This window comes from Colletotrichum navitas (assembly GCF_030913465.1).
Source record: "Colletotrichum navitas strain CBS 125086 chromosome Unknown LY79scaffold_12, whole genome shotgun sequence".
NCBI lineage: Eukaryota > Fungi > Ascomycota > Sordariomycetes > Glomerellales > Glomerellaceae > Colletotrichum > Colletotrichum navitas.
Genome location: NW_026850558.1, coordinates 549076 through 576012, shown reverse-complemented (window position 1 = coordinate 576012; position 26937 = coordinate 549076). Strand labels below are relative to the sequence as shown.

The window sequence follows — 26937 nt, the reverse complement described above, 5'->3', positions numbered from 1 at the left end:
CATCTTGAGGCGCACTCGGCCGATTTTTGACACATAGCAGAGACAGAATTGGACCATGCTGACTGACGACGAGCAAGTGGGAACTACCTAACTAAACTGTGCAACTTGTGTAAAGCAGGCGCGTCCAACCCGCAGGGCGAGTTGAGTTTACCTCTCCCCCGTTCTTTCTAAAGTTAGCTGCATATGTAGGCGGGTAGGTGGGTAGGTAGGAAGGAAAGAAAGAAGGTGCTCACCGCACAGTATGTACTTTCTTTTCACCCTTCTGCCTGCCGAGTTCTTCCCCAAACTCGTCATTCTGTTTTTGCCCTACCTGCCCTATGTGCCTACCTACATACCCAAGGCTACCGAGGTACTCTTGGACCGCTGCGCCTCGTCTCGCTCGGGGCTCCATCTCGTCTCCCAAACAATTCCATACGGAAAGTCAGCGGGAAGACCATCTCTCCCATCTACGAACGCCGTTCTCGGCCATCCGTGACCTGTTCTCACCTGTCCTGCCTGCGTTCGACAACGACATCGCCACACCCAACTATAGCCACGCCCGCCCGTTCTTGCTCGATGGTCATGCCCTAACTTTCTTTATTCTTTTACCTCTACCCCTTCCTTCTCTGCTACCATTTCGCCCGATTTCAGACACAGATCAGGGCCCGCGAACCGCCACGAGGTTTAGGTTGACCATTAGCTTGGCACCAGTGCTCCTCCCTGTTAAGAGCAGATATGAGCTTGTAATCCCCCCGCCTCTTACACCAAACTTTGTTGCTTCTTCTCATTCTGGTCGCCTTGGCATCTTCTCATCCGTCGCACGAGAGCTAGCAATCCCCAATCCCATCGAAAACCTTGAAGGATCAACCTCGTTGGTTTACGCCTGTCTTTGTGTGTGTCGGCCTGCATCTCCGCTTGGCCGTTCTCCCTACATCTCTGGCGTTAAGGGGTATTGAAAGAGGCACGGCTGCATTCAACCTCTCGTTTTCTCTCTCCACACCAGCTCGGTATATACACAATTCTGCGGGGCGACCGGTACATGCATCATGATCGCCAACTTTCATAATCCGAGACGGCTTCGCATGCCCTTCATCGCCATCATCGTCTTCATCCTGATCACCGGCTTCTTTCTGCTGTTCCACCAACCCCTTGTCCAGTACTTCGTAATTCCCTGGACCGCAGAACGTAAGTCGAGCCCAACTTGCCATAAGCATCGGCATGTACTGATTTAGTTATCTCGTAGAATATGGCGGCAGCTGGATGAACGACTCGGCACCCAATTGGGTCCAGCCAGCATTGTACGAAGGCCGTCCCGACAAGACTGGCGAAGCAAGCCAGTACGTGCAAGCCATCCTGGACCCCAAGAACGGCGGCTTCCCCACCGTCAACTGTCCTTCGCCCAATGTCACTCGCTATGGGGTCCTGCGCCCAACCGAGAACATGGATAAGCGCCACTACTTCTTCGCGCTTGACTTGCGACAAGTCAGAGATCTACTGCCCCAGCTCATTGGCGCCGTCCTGGAAGCCATGAACGTTATCGGGCCCGAGAACTGTGCCCTTTCCGTTGTCGAGGGAATCTCGACCGACGGCACCTACGAGACCCTCTACCGTCTCAAAGCCCACATGGACAAGATGGGGATTGCGTACTACCTGCAGACTAGCAACATCGACTCCCACAGCGGTGACCGCATCGGCAAACTCGCCAAGCTCCGGAACCTCGCTCTGGAGCCCATGATGGCAGAGGCCAGCGCCTACGATCCCAAGGCCACCATTGTTTTCCTCAACGACGTTGCCGCCTGCACCGAGGACGTACTCGAGCTGGCGTACCAGAAGCAGGTCCAAGGGGCCGACATGACATGCGCGATGGACTATCACTTCCTCCGCTTCGCCCCGCACAACGGGGAGCCCTCGTTCTACGACTCGTGGATCTCCCGAACCATCAACGGCGATACATTCCTACCCATCCCCGACCGGACCCCCAAGGGAGAGCAGTGGAGCGACGTCGCCAACATGTTCTGGAATCACCCGTACTCCCAAGACCGCTACCTCAGCCGGAAGCCGCTGCAAGTGTTTGCCTGCTGGAACGGGGGCGTCGCGATGACGGGCGAGCCCTTCCTGAGCAAGAAGCTAGACTTCCGGAGGTCGTACCCTGGCGAGTGCCACACGGGCGAACCGACGCTTCTGTGCAAAGACCTGTGGAATCTGGGTTACGGCAAGATCGCTGTCGTGCCAAGCGTCAGCCTGGCGTACAACGTCAAGGACGGCAGACAGATCAAGGAAGAGAGGGGATTCGCCTCGTCGTGGACGGTGATTGAGAACTCGGGGACGCCGCCCAGCATCAACTGGCAGCTCGAGCCGCCAGAGATGGTCAAGTGCATGCCGACGTTTAGAAACCAGTTCTGGCGGCCTTGGAATGAGGGGCTCAGGCGGGAGGAAAAGTAGGCAAAAAATAGGAGGAAGAGAGAAAAAAGAAAAAGAAAAAAAGCCCCCAGGGAAAAGTGAAATAAAAATAGGCAGGCACCTTGTTTTAGAGTAGAGCGCATCACCTATGATACCCGGTCGCGTGTCGATTCATCCACCTGGCTAGCAGGCCCGCGTAATCACCATCTTTTCAATGTCGTCTCCTTTTTGAGGCTCCGCTGTGCCAAATTTGCCAACCGTGATTTGCTCTGGCGCCCTCGGTACACTTTCTCTCGGAAGGGGGAGGGGGACAGTGCAAATGACAAAGAAACCGACGGAAGCCGAAAGACAAACGGGACGCCCGTTCCCCGTGGGGGAGAGGGAACAAAAGAAGAAAATGCAACCCGTCACTCAAGCCTCTAATCCGGGGGGTCGTCCGCTCTCGGCCCCGCATTCGGCGCTCATGTTCGTCGCCCGGCCCCGCAACTGGTTTTTTTTTTCCTTTTTTTTTTCCTTCGCGCCGTCGTACCCCCCTTGTTGACTTTCTCCTGCCCCGAGTGGGCGCCGATGCCCCCCGACTTCATCACCGAGAAATCGGGCCTTTTCTTCTTTCTTTCTTTCTTCTTCTTTTTCTTCTTCTTCTTGTTCGAACTTGGCATTTGGCATAGGCGAATAACTGCGAGCCGGCCGAAGATAAGCATACAGCCCAGCCCTTCGTAGACCCAGTACATCACATCAGTCAACCGATCATGTCGGCAAGCGAAGCGCGTGCAATGCCGTGATGTTATTGTTGGGAGAATATTAGGGTTTATGCTACTCGTTGGGGGGGTCGAAGGTGAGAGCTCGAAGCCGGGAACGATACGTCACACGGCCTCAGCCTTGACCCGAACAAGAAGGGGTGGGGGGGTTCGTAGATACAGTAAAAGAGGTAAACAACAAAAATATAAATGAAAAAAACTTTGTTTACAACGGGGATATAACGCTGTTTCGAACAAAAATGTCACCAAGCCTTCCTTCTTTTGTCTTTGCCTCTCCTTGTGCGTCTTCGTTTCTCGCTCAGGAACACCACTGCAGAAAAGTACAACAAAAATAAGTGACATCAAACCGCTCCATACGTTCAGGTGATCGGGGGAATCATAAGCTTCTCAAAATGAAATAAAAAGCCGGCCAACATTAACATCCCAACAGAGCACAGGAATCCTCCATGTCCAATACTGCTTGCTGCTTTGCTTCATTACACTCGTGACGCATGGCACGCTGGTCGGGCAGTGGCGGGTGTGAGATTAGTGCCAATGGCCCGTCCAGCGCTTCCAGGTGGGTCAGTCGCGAACTATTAGAGCAGGGCAGCGACAAAAGCAGCACCAAGGATGACGGCCATGCCGGCCGGCCCGTTGCTGTTTCCGGCACTCTGAGCGGAGGCTGCCGTGGTTGTGGCGGCCGCCGAGGGGAACAGGGTGCTTCTCGCGCTTGTACGGGCGGACCCCGTGGCAAGGGTGGTAGCGTTAAGAGCCAAGAAGGCGGTGCTGGTACCGGCGCTGGGGGAAAAGCTAGTGGGGGCCTCTGTGCTGGTGGGGACCTCGGATGTGGAGACGATGGTGCTGGTGTTGCTGGAGGTGCTGGTGGTGGTGGTGACGACAACGGACGAGCTGGTGGTGGTGGTGGGCGGCGCCGAGCTGGTGGTCGGGGGCACGGTGCTGCTCTGGCTGGTGGACGGAACGGAGGTGGTGGTGGGGACGGGGACGTCCGAGGTAAGAGCACCGGCGACACCGTGCTGGGCGGCGCAGTCGCCGAGGTTCATGCCGTTGGGGCAGCAGATGGTGTCGGCCTTAGGGTCGTGGGTGCAGTAGAAAGACGACAGGCACGAGTCTGGACAATCATGTTAGCGACTACGCGACGAGGCAATGCCATGCGCGCGAAGACGACTTACTTCCGGACGTGGTAGAGCAGCAAGTCTCTCCGGCGGCCGGGTTGTAGCAGTGGACAGCCTGATCCGTGGACTTGCACTGCTGGTAGCCACCACCGCAGGCCTCGGCGCAAGTGTTGCCGCCCTTGTTGCAGAGCTCGTCAGCGGGCTGGTAGCCACCGTCGGCGCGGCGCATGAAACCCAAGTCCCTTCCGAAGGTGATGCTGCGCTTGAAAACCTTGGTCTGTTGCGCAAACGCCTGGGCGGCGAAGGCCACGTAGGCGAGAGAGGCGAGCGAGCGGATCTGCATTGCGAAAACGGGGGGTTGATGGATAGCGATCGGAACGGGTTGGTCGGTCAGTCGGGTGAGCGTTGAGAGCTGGAAAGGCGAACGAATGGATGGTCGCGTGTTGGTGAGCGATTGCAAGTGTATGGAATGAGCGTGGACCGACGACGGTGACGACGTAGAGTATCGACGAACGAGAGAAGTACGAGTACTCGAGTGCAGATTTCGTAACGACTACGACTAGGACGACGACGGCGAAGAGGTGGTAAAAAGAGAGACTGTGTTGGAGGGGCCTGACCTAAAAAGCGCGCGACTATGCGAAGGGGGGTGTTGCAGGGAGTCAGCAGAGGCCAAACGAGGGACAGCGAAAAAGACAGGAGATGAAGTGGGGAGAAAGAGTGGGAAGAGAGGTCGCGAAAAAGGCAGAGGAGGACATGGGGAGACTGTAGGAGTCGGGGGGGTGTTGACAGGCGAAGTGTAGCACGGTCCGGTCTCTGGGACGGGGCAGAAGGTGCAGGGAGGACCCGGGCTGTCTAGAGGATGGGCACGATGGGTTTGCGGTGGGCGCTCAGCACCGATTCGGCAGGATCCTCCTTTTAATTTCATTTGCCTCGTCGTCGACCACTTGGAGCCGCTTGGTACGACAGGGCCAGCCGCGATACCCTGGGGATCTGGCGACGCTTCGGGCCAACTTCTCTCCAGTCCTTGTGCCGCCCGGGCAGACCGCTCCCAGGGCCGGGGGAGGACGGTTGGGCCAGTTGAAGCAACTCCTCCTGTTTTGGACTGTTTAGAGAGGGTGGCACTGAGACCCGTTGGCAGTGTCTCAAGTGGCTGAGGATAAGAAGAAAGCAGGGTGATGAACTGGGTCGATCCATTATGCGAACCCATGAATCTGTTTTCTCGTGCGATGCAAACAAGCCACACAGCAGCAGCAGCAGCAGCAGCAGCAGTTTTCGTGGTACCGCAGCGGTGGCCCGACTTCGCTGACCGTCATTTCCAAACAGACAGAGAGAACAAATGCTTCCACGATGCCATCGGGGACCTGGCGAACTTTCAGGGGGGGCCTGCCTGGACATAGTGGAGAGACGGAGCCCACAAGATGACAGTTGACCGTCACCGGGATACAAGAGAGAGAGAGAGAGAGAGGTAGGGAGCCCTGTTGGCCCGGGGAACATGTACCCGTCGTAGTACAGAGTAAGTATCTACCTATACAACAGAGTCGACGATCATACTATGTCCAAAGCGTGAGACCATTTGATTCCTGGGAAATGAGCCCAAGCCCGACCCTCTACCAATCTCAGCATTTCCTCGCTCAAATCTCAGGAGATATGGGCCGTGCTCGGCGCATAGCAAGCAGAACCCAAAAGAGAGTAGAGGACCGGGCTTTTGACTGGACCGGTGCTTTTCATGCGGGTGTCGCTATTCCCGATATGGATTAGCGCTATCATCGGGTACCTTGCAGCGTCAAAAGCCCCAGATGTGCATCATCCGCCGCCAATCGCTGGAACAAGAGTAGGATCCTCTGCAGTCGCCCCACCGGCTTGGCCATCTGACGAACCATCGAACGCCGTTTCAGGTGGCTTCCAAACGCTGATTCGCCCATTTATCCGAGCCTCTTTCTTCCCCTTCTTATTCTTCTTCTTCCTTCCCTTCCCCGGGCTCAGTGTTTAAACGTAGTGTATCCGTAGGTACCTACCTACCTACTTATCTCAGCGTTGCGGCGAAGAGGGCGAATGAAATGGCAGCGTCTCTTCCATCTCTCCCACCTCTTCCACCCCCCCCGGCGCTCCCGATGGTGCAATGCACCGAGCGAATACCTATGGAAAGAAATTGTACAGAGTACATAATGTTCGCTTCCGGATCCTACCCTTGGCAAACCAAAAGAGCCTCCCTCCTCGTTGCCGCTTTTATGAGGGAAGCGCTATACAATGACCATATCGTCACATTCAATCTCCGACGAGCCCAAATGACATTCCCCGCACGAATAAGCATGTCCAAGGGATCGCCAGTCGCCGCTTGAGTCCGCTACAGCCAGCAGCTGACTTAATGCCGCTGCCGCTCTAGCGCGCCCCGTTGAATGTCTCATCGTGTTCCGTTCTGTCGATATGTTCCCAGAGACCAGTTGCCGGGCATCACCAGTCGTTGCAGCTCATTCCAATCACTCCCTTTCTCTTCGCGCCTTATTAGCGCCCCGTTAGCGCCCCGGTAAGGCCACCCGGAGCGAGCCCGCCCGCTCACCGTGTCATCCGCCTGAATCCTCGGGTCGCATTGTTTCTGTGAGTATGGTACCAGCGCGATGGCGAGACTCTCGAGGACCTCGGACGACGGTTCACGGCGTTCCAGGACGTTCTGTAGATACAACCTGCCCGGTAGACGCGCAGTCGCACAAGACTCGTCCATCTGAGAAACAGTGCGGAATTGGTAACTGAGGCAGGTGAGGCTGAGGTTGTTTCAAACCTTGTCAAATCGAGAGCCCTCTCCCTTGATGGTTATCTCGACTTGCAAAGTAGTAGGCGCGGAGCTGAGGCACCTATCTGAGACTGTTCATGCCCTCAACAACTCTCCCTCGACCAAGATTCTCGACTGCCATCTTCCGGTAGCTCTGCGCAAACACGTAAACGGCCGATGGCGTACCGGTCGGTCACTGGCTTGGGGGTGCGACAGTCCGACGGACTCGATGGCGTAGGAGATGAACTGCGATGCTGGCTCGTGTTATCAGGCGGAGGAGAGCAGGGCAGGGGGGGGCTTACCGAACAGGAAGACAAATGCCGCGATGCCGCGATGCCGAGGTACGTTCACTGCACCTTGGACAAGTCGTTAGGCTCCGCGTGGGAGAAGACGCGGACGGCGAGGAGCGGGGCGACGACGGAGCCGACGGCCTGGAAAGACTGCTTGACCTCGACGGGTCTCGGAGAGGCGGGGGGAGCGGTAGACGGCCGAGAGCAAGAACTTTAGGGCGCCGACGCCATTAAAAGAAAAAGAAAAAAGAAAGAAAAAAAAATGAGAGAGAGAGACCTGACGCCGCGATAACATGGCTCAGGTTGGTGCCCAGTGCCGTATTTGACCGTCGCCCAAGATTCACTTAGTGGCGCCCGAGGCGGTGGCAGTCGCAAACCACACAGCACTTGGCATATATCGGGTATGCCATCAACCCCGGCAAGTTTAAAATGAAAGTATGATGAGAATTCTGGCATTCCGTCCTTGCTGGACTTCTTTCTGGTTGAATACATATGGTAAAAGTAAGGCACGTGCGATGCTCCGTGGCCAGTCTGGGTATTCTCCTCTACCAAAGCAACTTTTCCCCCGCCTCGCTCTCCGCACTCGAACGCTCCTAGCACTATATAACATTGCTCTCATCTCGCTCCTATTAATATTAACAATCCGCCCAAAGAAATTGCAATAAAGTTGCCAGTTTGTCCCTCCATAGAATGATATACACCCAGAGCTCTCAACCCATATTCTCTGCTCCATCTGCCACCGGCTGCCGAATGTCGAAAACCATGCTTCAATCGACCGGCTCGCGCATCATCTTGGAGATGTTCTTGTGCATTTGCGCATACTTCTCCTCAAACGTTTTCTGGAACTTCTCGCAAGCGGCCCACATGGGGTCACCCTTGGACCAGTACGTGTAGCAGTTGTCGAAGATTTGGCGTACATCCGCGGCAAACTGATCCTCCGTCTGGTACTCATGACGCGCCATCTTTGCCTTGACAGTGTTGAGGTCCATGGGCTTCTTAACCTTGTCGAAGTAGTCGGGAACGCCATCCTCAACGGGGTCGACGGGCTCCTTGAAAGGGCCCACTAGTCTGGTCCAGAAGCCTGTGATGGTCAGCACCTTGATAAGCATTGCATTATCGGTCGCCCGATGGGGTTGAGAGCACATACCAGGTCCCGAGAGCATCCTGTCGAGGAGATCGGCGCAGAACTCAACTTTCCTTTCAGTGCTGATTTCACCGCTAGGCACCGAGGCGATGCTGCGGCGCTTCTGGACCACAGGCTTCGGACGCGGTGCCGCCGCAGCCGCAGCCGCAGCCGCAGCCGCAGCTTTGCGTACTGGTGGGGCTGGGGCGCGGGAAAGCGACTTGGAGCTGCTGTTCTGTGAGGACGGTAACGGCGCGGAAGCGCGCCGGTTCTTCTTGGAGAGGTGCTCTCGCTCATCATCGCTATCCTCTTCCAGGTAGTGCACGCTTTTGCGGGGGGTGGGCTCGGCGGAGGCTGTGTCGGCGGGAGCTGCCGGCGGGGAAGGCTGATTCTCAAGGGAGCTCATGGCCACGACCAGCTCGCTTAGGACCTCCTGAGGAAGCGACTTGGCGAACTCGGCTCTAGCATCGGACGACCGCATGTACTCAGCTGCCCACGAGAGGAGGAGTTTGCGAATGGTTGAGCCTTCCGGGGTGTCCTTCCATACTTGAACGAGGAGAGGGGTGGCGGGAATCTGCCGAGTAAGCCGTCTGCACTCCTTCATTGCCTCAAGGGTCTTGTCGCAGAGGCCGTCGATGCCAAGTTCGTGTCCCAGTTTCCAAACTCCAATAAGTGCCTCGTAGGACGGGAAGGTGTCAACTTCCTCCGAAACCTGTCCCGTGAATAGAAAAAGCTGCATCAAGCCAAACACCTCGGGTGTGGTGTGAGGGAGCTTCACCACGTGCTCAACAGTGTCCGAGGTGGCATTTCCCTGCTTCGTGAAAAATTCCCGGTAATATGTTGACCTGGCGCACAGAAAATCTTTGTGGATGCCAAACGGTTTCTCCTCGGGACCGACGAGCACAATGAGGAAGGTTGGGTGGGGTTGTCTGGTAATCGTTAGACTCGAAGGGGGGGAAGAAGTAGTCAACTTACAGCCATGAGAAAGGGGCGTCGCTTTGAGGCTCGTCTTTGGTCTTATGAGCGGGCACGGTATCGCCGTTGACGGCGGGGACCGGCAGCTCGTCCGACATGTCGGGCTGATTGGCTGTGGGTATCTCTATTGGGTGGTGTTAGTTGACCTGCAAGGAATAGCAATGGTTGGCAATTGGATGACAACTGAAAAAGCGCCTATACGAGTAAACGGAAGAGACTTGAGTAAACAGCGATTGCTTATGCTATAAGTCAGGGCCGCTGCTGGTTACGATGAATCATCGGCAAAGCGGTCTTGAATCCATGTGAGTGAATCGCTCACGGCATGAGCCACGTTATGGCCATCGTCTGATGTCAATTGCTAACCTCCCATAACGAAAGCATGGTAATGTACTAAGAATGCATAAAAGGGTAACGGAGAAGTGAAAGGCAGCTTACTGTAGGGGACAGAGCCTGGCGGCTGACTGGTGAGGTGAGGGCTAGATGAATGAGTTCCTCGCACCCGGATAGAGGGCCCAAGAATCGTCTTACAATTGCCGAGATTTCGGGGAGATGATTGAGCACAATACAATACCAACGACAAGGTTGAACGGAGAAGAATGAGATGGTGGCCTCGGTGGACGCTGATGAATGAAGGCAAAGTGCGTGGTTGAAAAAAATACTCCCTGGGACACTCTTGCCCAACACGCTCAAGCTTGAGAATGAAGCAGGAAGGTATTATGAAACGATTGCACCTGCTGTGGCGCTGGTGACTGATGTGGCCTGTGCAGAGGCTTCCTCAGGCCCGCCATTATTCACGTGTTCCGGAGAGAAGAAGCCTCCGCCACAGCTGCTGTTGGCCTGCACAGCCACTAATGCTTGCCCTCTTGGCCAGGGGAACTTGGGATCTTGGTTCCTGAGAGCGCCCCCACCCTTCATAGGCTTCTAGAACTCTTGTTTGTCTTCGTCACCAAAAAGTCTGATCTTCGGAGCTCGCCGAACACAACGGCAATACTTCCCAAATAGTTCACCGCAGACCGTCCCATCCCTAGCCGATACCTGCGAGTCCCATCGCGCTACTGCACCCGCTCCTCTGGACCTCCCGCCTTTCGGAATCTGCGAACTATGACGGCCGACTATCGACTATCGCCCCGCGACAAATTGACCTCTCACGTCCCGTATCTTGAGCAGGCGGTATATCAGCCCCACAATGCCCTGTCCAACCACTTGTAGCCGACGTGCCAGCTTCCTCTTCAGGCCAAGCATGTTTACACCGTTTCCCGTGTGGGGACTTGGATGAGGGCAGCTTGCTATATGGAGGGCCGAGTTCATATAAAGCGTCGCGACGCTGCGCAAATTAAAATGAGTGCCGCCATGTCGTCGCCTTCACCTCTGATCTCTCCGTTCACGTGAATATTTTCAAGGCGCGCCAGTCCAGCATGTCTCGGACGGCTGCTCTCCTCGCGGCCGCCGGCCTCTTACGCACCGCTGCTGCCGGTCTTTACCCGGGATTGAGCACCGCCAACCACACTTGCACTCTCGGTACGAACTCGGTGGTCGACTGGGCATTGTGGACTTGACTGACGTTCCCTTCCATAGTTGAGCCTGTTCTGTCCTGCTCCTCTGAAGCGAACCCTGACAAGGTGGACACCTGCTGTGTGGAGACATTCGGCGGGCTTCTTGTATGTTGTCTTGCCAGTTTATGTGAACGAACCTGAAAATAACAGCTCGTCTTCGTAGCTCGCAACCCAGTTCTGGAACACGCACACCGGTCTCGAGTCCGAGGGCCAGAAGCTTCCCCAGGATGCTTGGGGCATTCACGGCTTGTGGCCCGACTTCTGCAACGGCTCCTACACTCAGTACTGCGACCTGAGCCGCCAGTATGATCCAATCCCCTCCCCCAACACCACAACTGGGACGCCGGACGGCACCCCGATACCGGCGTGGAACGGCTCGTCTTTCGACGCATTTGTCAAGCCGTTCGAGAGGTTCGACCTGTTGGAGTACATGAACAAGTAAGGGTCCGCTTTCCTAGCACTCTGGTTTCCAAGCCTAATGCGAAAGTTTCCAGGTTCTGGATCGCCCAGTACACCCCCAACTGGGTACTCTGGGCCCACGAGTTCTCCAAGCACGCCACCTGCTTCAGCACCTTCGATGTCGAGTGCTATGGCCCCAAATACCAGGAGCACGAGGAGATTGTGGACTTCCTCGAGACCGCCGTCCACTACTACCAGGAGACTCCCACCTGGAAGTGGCTTTCCGACAAAGCCATCAAGCCCTCCAACGCGACCGCCTACTCTCTCGCCGACCTCCAGGGTGCTCTCAAGGAGGGCCACGGCGCGCTCCCGTACATTGGGTGTTCCGGCCCCCGGTACAACACCACCGAGGCCGGCAAGGGCTCTCTCGATAATGGATACACCCAGCTCAGCGAAGCCTGGTACTATTTCTATGTCTACGGAAAGCCCCAGCGCGGTGAAAGCGTCCCTGTGTCCGCCGACATCAACGGGGGCCGCGTGTCCAACTGCGCGACAACGGAGGGCGCTGTCTGGTACTACGAGCGCGCCGAGGGATCGGTGCAGTAGAAAATACACCACTAGTATAGTGAAGTGATATGAGTAATATGTCCTGCGCCTGAGCAGCTGGATTCGTCTACCATTGTAGTTGTGGCTGTTATCCGGGTCACATCTGTATAAGTCATCTCCATCGGGAGAAGAGGTGCCATAACTTGTTTTTGTTCCATTGAGCGCTCTAAGAAGAGCCAACTTGACCAAGACTATGTACCAAGATGGGCACTTTACCCCTCTCCCCCGAGCCCAGACGGCAGCAGCATGCTAAAAGCTGGATATTTTTACCCGAACAACCTTTCAACCGACAAAGCCCCCAACGCCTGTGTGATGCGAATCTACACCTCGACAACAAATTTACTCCTCGTCATCACCAAGCTCCTCCACGGCTGGCGCGATATAGCCGGGGCGCTGCGACGGCTGCGATGCAATCTGAGTCTCGGTCGCGGTCGTAGTCGCAGAAGCCGGAAGAGGTTGACCGGTAGAAGCAGCGAAAGTGCCACTAGCGTTTGCGGCTCCAGACGCGGACTTCTTCTTCTTGCCCTTCTTAGGAGCAGTCTGTTGATTCGTCAGCGGCATATCCATTGTGCGGTTTCCAGGTATGTTGGCCCAACTTACATCATGCCATGCCCATACGGGTTTGAAGCTGTCGACGAAGGACACGTCCTCCCAAAGATTGGGGAACAACCAGAGGCCGGGTGATACAACAAAGTAGGTGACGCAGAAGAGAATAACACGGAAGATGGCCATGAGGAAGAATAGACCGAGCAGGCCGAGGAATCCCCAACTGAGGTAGTAAACACCAAGACGGAGCTTCAGCGGCCAGAGAGGGTAGCAAACGACAATGAAGATGAGGACGAGGGCGAGAATCGAGTAGAGCTTGCGCTTGACCTGGCTGCCCTCCCAGAACCATGCATAGTACATTTCCTCCTTGGCCTCTTGCTGAGGTTCAATGCGGACGGTCCAAAGGCCTTTGATGCGTTTCGTCTTCTTCGGACCGTGGTTGTGGCCTTCGTGCGGGTCGATCTTGGCTACGCGCAGAGCAAGCATCGACATGGGGAGCAGCTTGAAGGTATTCTCGAGAGAGGCACGGTCGGTGATCTCGGGAAGAGCGGGGTTCTTCTTACGCGCCTTTTCGTAGGCGGGGGACTGAAGAGCGCGCAGTGCTCGCTTCACTATGACTTGGTCGTCAACATGATATAACTCAACACGCGCAGAGGGATTGCCCAGTACTCACCCTTGAACATGTCCTTGCGCTCCCCATTGAGGATACAAGTACGCGGCTTCAGGTCCTGGCTGCGCAGGAAGCTGGCGACTGCCAGCGCAACGGGGTTGGGGGGACCAGGATGGATGGGCTGAGGCTGGCCCTGCGCCTGTTGATGTGGTTGTTGGTCAGGGTGAGGGTGCTGGTGGCCAGGGCCATGCTCATGGTCGCCCTCTCCGCCGCCGCCCTCGCCGCCCTGCTGTTGCTGCGCCTGTCGCGCCTGTTGCTGTTGTTGCTGCATAGCTTGCTGTCGGAGATGGTTGAGGAAGTCGGGGACAGTCATCCCGGCCTTTGCAGCGTCTGCCTCTATTTGTCTGCGCATGGCTGCGATCTGCTCAGGCGAGGGCATGGGCTGCCCGTTGGGGCCCATCTGCATGGGGCCAGACATTGGCATCGACATCTTGAATGCGGGCGAGTGTAAAAAATAAAACTATGTGAGGAGGAATCGGGTTGCCTTTGTCAAGATGCCGCGGGCGGAGTGGAGGAATCCGACGAGGACAACAGTGGCCCGAAAAGAGAGATCCGGGTTTGTTGGATGGTTGTGAGGTTGGTCGCCGGAGTTGCAGTGGTCGTGGGCTCTGGGTCTTTGAACAAAAGTGACCAGCAAGCAAGCCAGGTGTTCACTTCTGTTCCAAAAAAACCCATGCAGGGGTGGGTACAGGTGCTCCGGCTTAACTGGACCTTGTCATATTCGGCAGTCTCTTTCTCCGGCATCCGTTACCTTTATCGATAAGATGACAGGGGACGCTCAGATCACACTTTAGCTCGATGTACCTAGGTACCTACTTAACTGTCACCTGCTGTCGCACATGATCCAGCACGATGAGGTAAGCGGTGTCGTCTCGGTCCTTACATAAGCGTAAGCTTACGGTATGCATCCTATCTACTCCGTACTCTGTACCTAGTTCGCACTGTAGCGGGCTGTGTTGCCCGAGACATTCTGGTTGCGCTAGAGTCGCACAAGAACTCTGCCGAAAGCTCTTGTCCACCAGTTTCGTCCACACTAGATGATGACGAGAATTGCGCCACAAATCAAGTTACAACTGTCGGAAACTAATTTTGTTCGGCTCGAGTCATCACCAACGCCGGAGACGTCTCCTTTCCATCCGCTGAACGGTTGCAACCACCACGGTGGCAACCTTCATAGCCGACGTCAAGTGACGCTGATTGTCCGAGGGGCTTTGATTAGCACCGAGGGAAAAGAAGAGGGAGCCGACTGAAACGCAGAGCTGAGGAGTGAGTGCACACCACCACCCTCTCTTGAGCCCATCCACTCGGCGCCGTCTGTCATTTCTGGTCCATCGGCTTCGCCATCGCCGTACGACCACCCTTCAACGGCGATACTGTCCTGCGATAGGAGACTGGCGGGGCTACGACGGGCAATGTGACGGCACAACGCATCCCAACCCGCAGGTAGGCTTCCCGCGTCTCCTTCCATGCCACCTGCGGTGCCTTGCATGCATATGCCAATAGCTTCTTCTCACTGTCTCCCGTCCGCTCACGTTTGGACATGTCACCGGCCGGGAATGCGGGAATGCGGGATTCCGTTTGGGCAGGCAAACGGCAACGGCCTAGGGATTGGCTGTTCCGTCTGTTTTTGCTGCACTGCTTGGAAACACGCATTCTGAGTTTCGAGATATCGTTTAGGCTGTAGCCCTGCTTGTCAAGATTTTCCGACAGAGTTCGTGGGCCTGAAAGATGACAAGGGGCGGTGACGGACACCACACCATGACGACTCACGACCTGGCACGCGGCCCTCCCCGTAAGGAGGGCACTTGTGGCGAGCTGCTGCTGGTCAAGCCCGCTTCGAGTAACCAGAGCAAGGCAGAGGTGAGACATCGACTCGCTGTGCCATCGTTTTCATCTTACACGACTGGTGGACCTCCTGCAATCTGGTGCAGGATTTGGGTGTAGCGCCAGCCATCCGAATCCGACAACACCCCAGCTTCCTAAGCGCCGGTTGGCCGGCCGTGTCTGGCCCCGTTTGCATCCCCGGCCTATCAGAACGACCCGTATGCAACTTGACTGCACACCACGCCGATATTTGGCATGCCCTTGTCCCTCCATTATTCTCTTTGCTCTCAGCTGGACCTATTAAGCAAACCACTTGAGCTAGATCTCTGGCCTAAAGTGGGAATTGGGATCCCATCTGCCAGGGCATCGTAAAAAGAAGCCGTCCACGCCCAAGTGGGTTCCTCTCACATCACGTTGCCTATGTTCTTACTGCCCCTCGAGCTTCGCCATCCGCCACCTTGTATTATAATTAAATCAGGCCGCTCAATCTTTAAGCTTTGTCGCCCTCCTGCATTTCCTCTTCTTCCGGTTTGTCAAATCGCTGGTCGTCCCTCGTTCTGGTTTTTTTTTTTTTTTTTCCCTTTCTCCCTCCCCCGCCTCCAGCATTGTCCGGCATGAAGCATCTTCTAGAGCAGGCATGACGGGTCTGAGCGGGATGCTTGCAAGCGCCTATGCGACATGGCTTTCGCCTTTCACTAGTTGCTGTGCTCAGTTTTCTGCCCACCAGGACAAGAAGCTGCGTCAGAGTGAGTCTTTGGGGTCCGTGGAGTATATATCACCCATGAGTTGCTGACCTACCCGCTTAGACGACCTTGACATTTACGAGAAAATGCCACCTACTATAACCTACACACAGCCTGCGCCTATGCCGTCGCCTTTTGCTGGGCCGGTGCAGAAGCCACCCGGGCCTCGTCCTCGGCTACAGGAGAGGTCGAAAGGAATGATGAGGAGAAGTTTCGCATCGCTCCGGGAGCAGTTCTCTGTGAGAAAGCGATCTCGCTCAGGCCCATCACAGCGACGGCTACAAATCTCGGCCCCCACTAACTTTCGTCATCTTCACTCTGAATCTTTTCAATTTCCTCAGTATACCAACCTCAGACACGTAGGCCGGACTCCGCCGCCGCGTCCTCTACCACGGCCTCGCCCTATCTCATTCAGACCCCTTGAACTTAGCATATATATGCCCAAAGGGGAGCTCTCGCCGATCCTGCCGCACTTCGACATGATTACGCCGCCGCCGCCAGCTCGGCTCCAGCCGAACCCGGATGACGATGTCTTCGGCCCTTCACACGAACCCAAGTACTCGCCCATGTCGTTCCACCTACCCCGAAAGCCTTCGGCGTCGCCATCAACCACCACAGCAAGCGACACGCCACCGAGAATCCCCCTCAAGTCGAGGGCCCGGTCCCATACGTCTAGCAGCACGGAAATGATGAAGGAGCGGATTGCTTGCGCCATGCTGGAAGTCGACAAGCTCCAGCATGAAATCGACTTGGTTATGAGGCGTCAGAGCTGCTATACCAACAGTCGACCTTCGACATCTCATTCGACAGCACTGACGATGCACGGTAAGCTCAGACGGGAACCAAAAGCTAGCAAGCTTCACGTGTGCTAACAAGCTTAGAAGGCGGCTCCTTACCCACGGTCCCAGCCCTGCCGCCTGCAGCGCCATCGTTCGCCGAGCGCCTAAACCCCGGGGTCGAGCGGCCTCACACAGCACCCCAGTCACCGGGTCACATTCCCCGCCGCGGTATGGTTTTCGGCGGCGACGACACGGCTGCATTCATCACACCACCCCGGAGCCGTGGCAGGGAGACTCGACCCCCGCCCCCGCCCCTGCCACTCGTTCTCCGTCCTCCGCTGCGGAAAAAGAAATCATTCTCGCGCGTCTCCAGCTGGCTGTTCCCCAGTGGTGCAGCAGGACAGCACCATCAACGGAGCATCAGCAGTGACTCTATCACAAACTTTCCCCGCCCCGTCAAGGACCGTGAGGGCTTCTATCAATGCGTCCAGGCGCCGCGGAAGAGGCGCGCGAGTATCGGTTCGATGTCGACTGCGTCGACAAGCGAGTCGGACGATGGATGCCAGACAGTTCCTACGGCGTGGTCGCCGAGCAGCACTCTGGCCACTAGAACGGATGAGCTGCCGATGGAGCGCCACTCCACGTTTGGGAAGGAAAATGGTGCCGGCGGTTCCCGGGGAACCAACTTTGCGGTGGCGTTTTAAGCGGGTAGTTTTGCCGTCTTTTCTTTTTGCATGATACCAATATGAACTCGGTCGGGGGACAAGATACCATGTTGTAAACAATGGGGGGGCAATAGAGGTGGGCGGCGGTCTTTGGTATTCTGTACATCTAATGATAGTAGTGTCTACTTGATAGGGGATTCCAGCAGGGCTTGGAGAAGTTTTGGAATGGAGCTTCGTATTCTGATCCCGGAAGGATCGTTAACAACACTTCTATTTTAGCCTTCTCGGCTCACTCTCCCGTGCGTGACCTTTTGGGTACGTCCCCACCACGCAAACTGTGGTTGCCGGTGACAAGGGTGACAAGCAAACAGTATTCGTCGCCATCGTCAAGCACATTGCCTCATGTCCTACTCCCGAGGCTGGATCTCCGACTCTGGAGTTGTTATTATTTCTGGTGTTGATGTCCAGGCCATTCTTGGCGGGCAAAGCGTCTGCGCTGGGAGCCCGTCTCGGACTAGGGACGGCTCCTTATCCCCCGCCTCTGCAGCCATGGCCGTCCTGGTCGCCACCCGCGACGGTGATCCCATCGCCTTGTATATATATATATATATATATATATATATTGTCCGAATGTCATTTCACCCATATTCATGCGCATGAGTTAGTCGCTAGAAGGTCTATATAACTGGCCACATTTCCAGCCGGCCAGACCACTGGACTTAGAGAATTCATGCCTTTTGCAACTACGCCTTGTTGATGCATCATCCCATCTATAGTCCTTCCAACATAGAAAAAAATTGCGCACTCGTTTCCGCCCCGGGGCAACCTTAAATTTATTTTGCGGCTTGGCAGTGGCAACATTGCCATGCACGTCGCTTCTAGTGATCAAAAGCTTGCAATCGAGCCTGTTCCCACTCAGGTCAAGAGCTTCAATCTGGTAACTCAACAGACTCCGGCTCGGCTCAGAAGTGGGAGTGTGTAGCCTGGATCATATCTAGGGGTAAACTCGTCCCGTCCGTTGGCGACGGCACCAACAACGCAATGGCCAGCACACAGGCCGACGCAGGTTTCCAACGAGGCATCGCAGCTTCAGCAAGTGTTGCTCGCCACGCCGCAAACGCGATTCTCCTCGCAGGTCTTGAAAGCATCCACTCTCGGTTAGTTGTGAGCCGCACCAGTTTTAACCGAATAGTCCTCGGGTTTGTCTGGCCAGCCGTCTGTAACGTGCTCGCGATTTTACTCGTAGGAGGAGAGTCCACCCCCGTCAAGTTTCGTATTCCTCACGCTTACTCGGACTTGGAGATGGTCAGCGTGATACCTGTCAATGTCTCCCTCGTGATTATGTTGCTGAAAGAGAACCTGGTTTGTGTTTATTATGTTGGGCCAAGAAGTGATCCGGCTGGCATCTTTAATCTGCGCAGGCCGAGGCGCATGATTTTCTTGTTCACAATTGTTGGTTTGGGACGGCAGTGATCTATAAAATCGCAACTTCAGCACCAAACCGAGGAAGCAGTGTCTGTGTTGATGCCTGGTTGTGTTTTGCTTCACCGACGGCTGCGCTTGAGGTGGCCATTACTTGGTTGAGTGGCCAAAACCCTATCCCCCTCTACTTTTCTAGACGCCGTTATGAGATATGACGTTCCGGAGGCGCACCACTACAGCAAAATATTGGTTTGATAGTACCCTACTATGGGTTACCAACACATGAAACTGCAGTTGTATGGCGAGGTCTCCCATTCTGGTACATTGACTACAGCTGTGAATCGATGTGCTTATAACATTCTTGAGCAGACACCAAGAGCTATCAAGTTTTTCCCGACATGGACTAGCTCTGGGCAAGTCTCGGTTTCTTTGAAATCTCCATCCTCACGCCAAAGTGCGTCATGCTGTAGCTCAGGGGTGGCAGAGATGCTACGACATGTGCGACAACTACGCGTACTATACGTATGTATTCAGATATACCCTATTGCAAGAGTGAAGAAGCGAAAGTCCTGTTGCATGAGAACGGGCGTGGGTTTGCTTCTACCCGCACTTCACTGTGTGCGGTTTACCCCCCGGCTTGATCCTGTCTCTAAGTCGTTGGTATGACTTACACCACAGGGAGTACGCGGGTCTCCTTCCTTTCCCATGATTTAACTCTCGCGCTTTCATGAGACATGCCGCGGACTGAGGATAAGAAAGCATATGGGAATCGGTTCTGAGATGTAAGCCGACGATTATACGCAACATTCAGAGCCCTAGGAAGGCGATTGGATTGAATACCTCTTTAGATTACATATGCTCTCAGTAACCAACACCTCAATGTCCTTAGGGCAAACCCCCATCTACCAAAGACTATTTTTAGGGGCATCCAAGAAAGAAGTTCAAAGCAAAGGCTCGACAACGCCACAAGAACTCAGAACCTTGTGGTAAAAATGAGTCTACCATTGCTGCTTGTCTATGAGGGTGTTCAAGAGTTCGACGTCGACTCACGCACGCTCTGGACTCGGCGGCTCTCAAGCCATCTCCACTTTCCAACAGCCTCCCGCGTCTTGCACCAACGTAATAGACATACAGATGCTCTAACATGGCTACCTCGAAATAAGCCGTTGAGTTTGAAGCAGATTACCGTACTCTCGGCAGCTTCTGTGCTACAAGCCTTTGCGCCCGCCGCTAGTGATTCACCTGCTCTGGCCCCTACTCCCATCCAACATCTTACGGAACGGCCTTTGAGAACACTCGGTACCTGGATGACGACGAAGTCACCCGGAGAACGTGTGTAGTAGGTACCCTTTCCGACTTCCACCATACGTACAACCAGCCCAGACCGGTAACTCTGAGGAATAAGTCGAGGACTGCAGTATATGTAGATAGCCCTTGCCCCTTGGCAGTCCATTTCTCTCCCAATCTTCTACACACTCTGACGGACAATCATCAGTTCAACTTCTGGTGTCCCAAAAGCCCATTCGCGGATCCCACACCCTCGCGCAAAGCCTGAACTAGCTCATCATACATCATACAACTATCGAAACCTCGCACAAACAAAACAAGCAGCCCCCCCCAACCTCTTCAACAAGCGAAATGAAGCTCACGGCTGGCGTCTTCAGCGCCGCCCTCGGCCTCGCCTTCGTCGCCAACGCCGCCCCGGCGGCCTTGCCCGAGAACCTGGCGCCCGTCCCCTCCGCCAGCGCCAACGCCACCTCCATCTCCCCCCTCGCCGCCAACAAATCAGCCGAGTTGCCGAGCTTTCGTGACCCCTATAGAAACCCCACACACGGCAACAGCGCCTTCTGCGAGTACGTGAACTTCCCGCTGGTAAGCGTCGCTACTACCTACGGGCTCATGAGCAAGGCCGGCGCCCCGGTCCCGGACATCACCAGTACGTGCGGCGCCCTGTGGGACAACCTGCGCCGCTTCCCGAGCTGCGCGCTCGTCTTCGGGCCGTGGTGCGGACCACACCCAAAGCTGGACGGCGTGCTCACTTGGAAGCTCACTCTCCCCGCCTACTGCAACCGCGGCATGGTCGAGTCCGCGTGGTGGGAGGCGACCTTCAACCGCTTTGGCGGCCTCGACTGCGTCGGCGTCGATCAGCTGGAGTATCCCTTTTTTTAAGAGACCGGGGTTGTGCCAGCTACAGACTCGTGATCCGCGCAGGCACCAGAGCCGTGTGTGGTTCGGCTGGCGAGCGAACCGGGCCAGCCACCAACCATGTTGTGAACACACAACCCTGGCTACCGCTCAGACTGGAAACTACACAACCCGGATAAAACAAAAGGCACGGCTAGCATAGAGGCAAGAGAAGAATCATGAACATCATTTCACATGTTTCAGTTGCCTTGGGGCGTCGAGACGAGCGGCGTCTGACTTGGGTCTGCAAATTTGATGAAAGTTTTCCGCAATTCTGCACCGATGACAACCCCTACCAGAGAGGTTGAGGAGTGATAGCAAGGGTTGACTTGCAAGGTCTATCTATGTATGAGCAGTGTGTTTGTGAATGGTCGGCTTGTGGTCCAAAACTACAGACGTCGAGGACCATTATAAACAAGAACGAATCAAAGTTATAATAAGCGATCAATCGCCATCATACCACGCCTCTCGTGACTGCGTCGAGTGTCAACTGTGCAAGCCTCTTTGTTTCTCGTTTCGTCTGACCTCAAAACACAGACTCTGCCGCCATATCAACGGCTAGATACAGACACGATATCGCATCACTGGTAGAAACGAAAAGAAAACGCAACGTCTATTCCGCTCTGACATCTTTGAGGTCCTCTGCTCTAGTGACTGAAACCGCCATCATGAAAACATACATATATGTTACCTATTACCCCTATTCGCATACGACTCAATCAAATAGCAACTCCTAAGAGCATGCTATCACATAAATGTCTCCACGTCAGAGTGTTCAGTTTTGATGAAATAGGCGGCACTGATCTATATAATATGACCTTGTCGCTGAGAATAGCCAGAAGCAGTGGGCTTATTACCCTAATATGGACGCTGATAGACCTCGTTCATGGTTGGAACAGTCGTTCGATTTGTCATTTCATCATCTATAGGAATGCAGCATATCGTCACCGTCGAGACGTGTCGCCTGGCTATCCTCGTCGTCATTCGTTACCGCCCGCCTCACTGACGTCGGCGGTTTTTGCAAAACCTCCCGTCTACAAGATCGATCGGTCGGCAAGGATGTTGAACAACGGCCTCTTCAGTTTGGAAACGGCCATCCACCCGCCCTCGGGAATCTCCACAATCGTCCCGTCGACGCAGACCTTCCTCCACCGGGGGTCGGCCTCCCCAGTCGTCACCCGCAGCTCCTCGGCGTCCTCGTACCCGAGGTAATCCTCCCTCCCCTCCGCGTCGGCCCACCGCATGCCCACGTGCGAGCCCTGGTTGTAGGCCGCCATCATGATCTCCATCGTCTTCTCGCCGCCGACAGCGCCGAAGTGCACGAGCTTCAGCCGGCCCTGCAGCGGCCCGCTGCCGGGGGAGATGGTGAACGTCTTCTCTAGGTTCGATACTAACGCCGCGAGGGCGTAGGCGAACTGTTCCCGTGCAACGGGACGCGTGACGCCATCTGGACCACGCACCTCCACCTTGGCGGCGTATGCGTGGCTCTCCTTGAGCAACTCCTGGGCCACCATGCCGAACCGCTTGTCGCCGTGCTTGCGGTACTCGGGCGTGTCGCTCTCCCAGACGAGCTGCGCATGGAAGCCGTAGCTGGCGACGACGGCGCCAAAGAGGTGGTCGACGCTCGTGTCGTGGCGGGACACATGCTCGGGGCCGTGGGCGCCCGGGTCCGCCGTGTAGGAGACCAGCTTGGAACCCGGGGAGAAGGAGGCGCGGAAGGCAGGAAGCGGGGCCGGGACGCCGAAGAAGAGGGTACGCAGGCCGAGGACCACGGGCGATGGGCCGGTCTCGGCGTACAGGGGCTTGTGGAGAGAGTGGAAGGCGGCGTTTCCGGTACCCAGCGGCAGGAGGGCGAGGGTCGGCAGAGTCGCTACGGAATCCGTCTCCTCGCATCCGTTGAGGAGGTCAACGATGCCTCCGTCACCACTCAGGAGGACAATGGTCTCGGTCTTGGTGGGAGAGGCACCGTTCGACGCGATTTGTTGTCTTGCGGCCCACCTCTCTTTCGCAAAGCGGCGGACGCTGTCTGCGTCCTCAGTTACCAAGAGACTATATCTGGGCTTGCCGTCATTGATATCCTGGGTAGGTGGCCCTGGAGCAAAAGCAGACGGCTGGCCCCCGGGCAACTTTTGGCCAGCGAGGAGAACCAAGGGCTGGATGACACCCTCCCAAAACTTTGGCGCATAGCCCAGGCCGGACTTGGTGGACACAACAAAGTGCACCTCATGGCTGCCGGGCTTGGGGCCGAGATGCTCCGGGAAGCGTGAGAGCAAGAGGCCGTCGGTGAGCTCGGTAGGTACTTGGCCGTTGACGACAAGAATGTCAAGCTGATAAGGGAAATCCTTGGACTCGGGGTCCTCCCTGAGAGCGCAGATGATGGGGCTCGAGGCGAGGTCTTTGTGGGCAGGGACGATGAAGACGACTTCTTCCGGGCGGACGGACTCAGTGCCGCGCAGGGAAGTGAAGGTCAGCTTGCCATCGGCAAAGGCGGTGTCGTGGGCACGGCGAGGTACGAGGCCGTGGTCGCGGGGCTCGAAGCCTAGTGGCTCGGTGACGTCCGTGATGGCCATGTTCGTTGTACAACCGGCTAGTGATTCGAGGGGAATATCACGGGTAGATGCGGATGCAGACACGCAGACAGTACAGACACGCAAGTCCTCTTATCGTATCTCATGGGCGTCTTGTGTCAACTCCAGTCCCGGGGCGGTGTTGAGGAAGGATTCGACGTCAGCGGGTGGCTTATCAGACACGCTGACGTTTAGGGAATGAAGGTGAGGTCGAGAGTACAGCTGGGCATCCACTTTGGAGACAGGAGGAGTCTTCTTCAGGCAGGGTCTTCAGGCGGGCGGCCGTCAGATGTATTCCAGTCCAGTCACTGGCTGGCTGTCTTGCTCAGGAATCACACCGGATACGCTGGAAGCGCAGGTGGTGAGTGTCGTACTGCCGCCGCCGCCTCATAGATTGTAAGCAGACATGCTGGCCAGCAGACGGACCAGGTGTCGTGCATGCCTACTACCTATAGGCACCTTCGGACGCTGTGAGGCAGGTGTCATCCAGCCAGCGATTGCGTTATTTCGCGGCTGCGGGGCAGATACCTAGCCGCATTGGAAATGAGCGCTAGGTAACCTGGATATCGGAGATAACATCAGGGAAGAAGGGAAGCAAGACCCTTTAGGAGATGCACATTTAATAATAATTGAAAGAAAAAGAAAAAGACCACTTTAACATGTATATACCATACACATATACATCCATCACAGAATAAAAAATGTTCACCAAGGACATATACACAAAAAGCCTAAAATGATGGGAGCGGGGTTCGAACCCGCGCACTCTCACGAGTAGCAGAGCTTATGTAAGCTTAAATCTGCCGCCTTGGACCACTCGGCCATCCCACCCGATATCCCTGTTCTGGGATGATTCTGCCTGCGATTGTGGGCTATAGTGCGCGCTGTGCGTGACACATCTTTGCATCTTTCGCTCCGCCTGGTCCGCCGCGCCCGACGGAACAGCGACCTCCTTCACCAGCGCGCGCCGGGTGGCTATTGCTTCCGACAAAAACATAAGATTGGTCGGCCTGGCGGAAGATGGGATGCCGGTCGGTCCCTCAAGCAGCTGCGGAACTGGGTTGGCAGCACCAGAGTCAGCGTCCAGGCTTGCTAGCAAAACAGACATGCAACAGGAGCAGAAACAGACATGTCGACAGGAACAACAGCTACCTTGCAATGCGCACATTTTCATCTCTGGTATTCTGTGAGACATCGTCTCGACTAAACCCGACATGTTGTTTTCTCTTTCTCTCCCTCCCTCTCTCACCACATGGATCGCCCTCGTCCCGCCCACTCCTTACGCTCCCTTCGCCCGCGTCATCGGACCCCAGTTCTCCCGCGGGTTCATCTGGTATCGGACCAGCTTCCTCTGCTCCTTGCGCTTGCCGAGCTTTGCGAGCTTGTCGTCGAACACAAGCGTCTTGCGCAGCTCCTCCTCGCTCTTGTCCGTCGCCTCGGCCTCCTCCGCAGAACCCTCCATCTCGACGTCGGCGGGCGCCTGCGTGTCCCGTGGAAGTGCTGCCTGCTCGTCCTTATCCTTGGACTCGGCCTCCTCTTGAGCCTCTGCGTTGCTCCCTGTAGACCCCTTCGCCTCGCCGTTGCTTTCCGACTTGTCGAGGCCGAGCAGTCTGTATGCCGGCATCTGCGAGTTGATGCGATCCGTGCGGACGGGTGCCTTCTGGCGGACCCATTCCCTCATGATGAACCAGATCGCTTCCCACGGCGCGTCCGTCTTGACACTCCCAGGCCGGCAGTGGCTGCGGGTGACGCGGTAGCCGAGATGCTTGAGCGCGCCACGGAACATGTCGTCCGGCGGCTGCTGCGTGCTGAGAGTACCCGCCAGCCTCGACGGCATGACGAAGAAGGGGTAGTGGTCCACCCTCGCCAGCTCCTTGTCCTTTGCGTCGAGATCCGCCGCGTGCTCGGGCTCGGGCCCGGGAAGGTACTCCTCCATGGCCGTCTGGAGCATGCCCTCTATCCTTGACGTCGTTTGGTACACGTTCTTGTCGACAGTCGGCAGCAGGTCGAGGATGCTCTGGATGAAGTCGGGGTTGTGCAGCGGGCCGCTGTACATCGGACCGGCGGCGTGCATGCTCGAGCCGCAGTGCTTGCAGTGCGAGTCGGTGGGCGGGCCCTGCGACAGCCCGTGCTTGTAAAAGTAGCCCCCCTTCTTCTTGGGCGCAGGCCGTGTCCGGACCATCGGCTGCGTCTCCCACGCCGAGCATCCCGGGCAGTTGTACATGATCATCGTCTTGCCGCCCTGGTAGTTGACCGCGTCCCTCGACTTACGCACCTTGACGAACACCCGGCAGTAAAAGTCGATCGAGAGCGACAGCTGCGGCTCAATGGTCAAGCCGTACTTTGCAGCCGCGCTCGTCAGGGCATGGAGGATGAGCCGGATGCCGACCTCGTGCGAGTGGAGGCCCTTGATGGGCGCACCGCCATACAGCGAGAAACACTTCTCGGCGTAGCAGTGTCCGGCCCAGTGGCTGCCATCCGTGCAGGTGACGGCGAGCAGACCGCCATCGTCCCTCACAGCCTGGACGGCGGCGTCCAGGAAAGGCGCAGCGGTTCCGTACGGGTCCAGGTCGATGACGTCGTACTTGTTCTCCTTGCTGGGGTTGCCGAATCGGTCCCGGTTCGTCAGATCGTCCGCGATGCGCCGGTACATGTGGGCTATGGCGTCGTCATGGCTCATCTGGATCATATCTTCCAGGCCGTTGTGCTTCGTGTTCAGCTTGATCGACTCAATCGCACTCTTGGTGAGGTCGTTGGCCGTCACCGAGGTGACAAACGGCAACTCGTGCGAATAACGCAGCGCACGAAGACCAGATGCCGACAAAGCGTCCAGGACGGTGAAGCGAGGGCGCGACTTCTCGGGGCCAGACTTTGCCTCACCTTCAACCTTTGTGCCCTCGACCTCGGCAGATGTCGCGGGCGCCTCGGTCGTCGAGGGAGCAGCCGTCTCCGGGGCCTCTGCGCCGGTGCCATTGGCACCGTTCACCGGTTCCACCGCCTGCGCCTCGCCATCAGCATTGGTCTCGGCCGCCTTGCCGTCGTCCGTGATCTGGACCTTGGCCGGCCGGTTGCCGCCCTCATCCGCGGCGCCCCTCCGCCTCTTCTTATCCTTGCGCCTAGAAGTGACCTGGGCGGCCTGTGCAGCCTTCCTCTCGACAACCTCTTGGCCGTACGCTCTGATGGCAAGAACAGAAAGGTCACGGTTGAACTGCTGGATCGGGTTGTAAAAGACCTGCTGGCCCTTCTGCTCAACCTCGGCGGGGACCAGTATGGTGGCCTTGCCCTCCGTTATTCCCCTGTAGTTTTTGCCATCGTAGGTGATGACGGGCTCCTCTCCGCTCATGGTGTCGATCTTTTCGCTTTTAGCAGATGAGTTGCTGCAGAATCTGATGAAAGACGCAACGGGCCTTGAGACTGTCTGATAGCGAGGGATGACAGAACAATCCCTTGGTCGGAGTGTGTTAAAGCTGGACGATGGACGTCGTATATGGAGTTGCCGGCTCGCAGCGCGTGTGGCCAGGCGAATTGCTCCGAGAGAGTACGGCTTTAACATAAGGTCACCTCATGTGAATGGG

The 26937-nt window shown here is 56.2% G+C and overlaps 12 protein-coding genes and 1 non-coding gene across 13 annotated transcripts; 6 read left to right on the top strand and 7 right to left on the bottom strand.

Moving 5' to 3' along the window:
• Window positions 1–1061: 1061 nt before the first annotated feature.
• On the top strand, window positions 1062–2421 carry LY79DRAFT_588110 (alpha-1,3-mannosyltransferase CMT1; the record flags this gene model as incomplete). The annotated part of the gene is made up of 2 exons (XM_060560871.1): window positions 1062–1164; window positions 1223–2421. 2 exons carry the CDS (start codon window positions 1062–1064, stop codon window positions 2419–2421), a joined length of 1302 nt encoding a protein of 433 aa, XP_060417316.1.
• A 1291-nt stretch (window positions 2422–3712) lies between these two features.
• LY79DRAFT_667438 (uncharacterized protein) lies at window positions 3713–4592 on the bottom strand (the record flags this gene model as incomplete). Its single annotated transcript, XM_060563375.1, has 2 exons — window positions 3713–4245; window positions 4307–4592. 2 exons carry the CDS (start codon window positions 4590–4592, stop codon window positions 3713–3715), a joined length of 819 nt encoding a protein of 272 aa, XP_060417315.1.
• Window positions 4593–5874: 1282 nt separating this feature from the next.
• LY79DRAFT_544786 (uncharacterized protein) lies at window positions 5875–6245 on the top strand. Its single transcript, XM_060557136.1, has one exon. The coding sequence runs from the start codon at window positions 5976–5978 to the stop codon at window positions 6237–6239; it is 264 nt and encodes an 87-aa protein (XP_060417314.1). The 5' UTR covers window positions 5875–5975; the 3' UTR covers window positions 6240–6245.
• Window positions 6246–8073: 1828 nt separating this feature from the next.
• On the bottom strand, window positions 8074–9502 carry LY79DRAFT_667437 (uncharacterized protein; the record flags this gene model as incomplete). The annotated part of the gene is made up of 3 exons (XM_060563374.1): window positions 8074–8387; window positions 8454–9358; window positions 9405–9502. The coding sequence occupies 3 exons, from the start codon at window positions 9500–9502 to the stop codon at window positions 8074–8076; spliced, it is 1317 nt and encodes a 438-aa protein (XP_060417313.1).
• A 1317-nt stretch (window positions 9503–10819) lies between these two features.
• Window positions 10820–11962, top strand: LY79DRAFT_588107 (ribonuclease T2 family protein; the record flags this gene model as incomplete). Its single annotated transcript, XM_060560870.1, has 4 exons — window positions 10820–10922; window positions 10980–11062; window positions 11121–11395; window positions 11452–11962. 4 exons carry the CDS (start codon window positions 10820–10822, stop codon window positions 11960–11962), a joined length of 972 nt encoding a protein of 323 aa, XP_060417312.1.
• A 63-nt stretch (window positions 11963–12025) lies between these two features.
• LY79DRAFT_64732 (translocation protein Sec62-domain-containing protein) lies at window positions 12026–13924 on the bottom strand. The gene is made up of 3 exons (XM_060562488.1): window positions 13182–13924; window positions 12563–13125; window positions 12026–12502 (listed from the first exon to the last, which is right to left on the bottom strand). Exons 1-3 carry the CDS (start codon window positions 13606–13608, stop codon window positions 12302–12304), a joined length of 1191 nt encoding a protein of 396 aa, XP_060417311.1. The 5' UTR covers window positions 13609–13924; the 3' UTR covers window positions 12026–12301.
• Window positions 13925–14461: 537 nt separating this feature from the next.
• Window positions 14462–15293, bottom strand: LY79DRAFT_64655 (uncharacterized protein). The gene has a single exon (XM_060562465.1). The coding sequence runs from the start codon at window positions 15045–15047 to the stop codon at window positions 14496–14498; it is 552 nt and encodes a 183-aa protein (XP_060417310.1). The 5' UTR covers window positions 15048–15293; the 3' UTR covers window positions 14462–14495.
• Window positions 15294–16182: 889 nt separating this feature from the next.
• Window positions 16183–17228, top strand: LY79DRAFT_667434 (uncharacterized protein; the record flags this gene model as incomplete). Its single annotated transcript, XM_060563373.1, has 2 exons — window positions 16183–16570; window positions 16627–17228. The coding sequence occupies 2 exons, from the start codon at window positions 16183–16185 to the stop codon at window positions 17226–17228; spliced, it is 990 nt and encodes a 329-aa protein (XP_060417309.1).
• A 1002-nt stretch (window positions 17229–18230) lies between these two features.
• On the top strand, window positions 18231–19951 carry LY79DRAFT_577436 (uncharacterized protein; the record flags this gene model as incomplete). Its single annotated transcript, XM_060559882.1, has 5 exons — window positions 18231–18551; window positions 18870–18930; window positions 19501–19597; window positions 19634–19730; window positions 19775–19951. The coding sequence occupies 5 exons, from the start codon at window positions 18231–18233 to the stop codon at window positions 19949–19951; spliced, it is 753 nt and encodes a 250-aa protein (XP_060417308.1).
• A 131-nt stretch (window positions 19952–20082) lies between these two features.
• On the top strand, window positions 20083–20780 carry LY79DRAFT_657291 (uncharacterized protein; the record flags this gene model as incomplete). Its single annotated transcript, XM_060562705.1, has 1 exon — window positions 20083–20780. The coding sequence occupies exon 1, from the start codon at window positions 20250–20252 to the stop codon at window positions 20778–20780; it is 531 nt and encodes a 176-aa protein (XP_060417307.1). The 5' UTR covers window positions 20083–20249.
• Window positions 20781–21829: 1049 nt separating this feature from the next.
• On the bottom strand, window positions 21830–23365 carry LY79DRAFT_588103 (diacylglycerol kinase catalytic domain-containing protein; the record flags this gene model as incomplete). The annotated part of the gene is made up of 1 exon (XM_060560869.1): window positions 21830–23365. One exon carries the CDS (start codon window positions 23363–23365, stop codon window positions 21830–21832), a length of 1536 nt encoding a protein of 511 aa, XP_060417306.1.
• A 734-nt stretch (window positions 23366–24099) lies between these two features.
• On the bottom strand, window positions 24100–24193 carry LY79DRAFT_t66. The gene has a single exon. It is a non-coding gene; the product is annotated as a tRNA-Leu (tRNA).
• A 448-nt stretch (window positions 24194–24641) lies between these two features.
• Window positions 24642–26705, bottom strand: LY79DRAFT_509692 (N2,N2-dimethylguanosine tRNA methyltransferase; the record flags this gene model as incomplete). The annotated part of the gene is made up of 2 exons (XM_060554081.1): window positions 24642–26285; window positions 26349–26705. The coding sequence occupies 2 exons, from the start codon at window positions 26703–26705 to the stop codon at window positions 24642–24644; spliced, it is 2001 nt and encodes a 666-aa protein (XP_060417305.1).
• Between the last annotated feature and the right edge of the window lie 232 nt (window positions 26706–26937).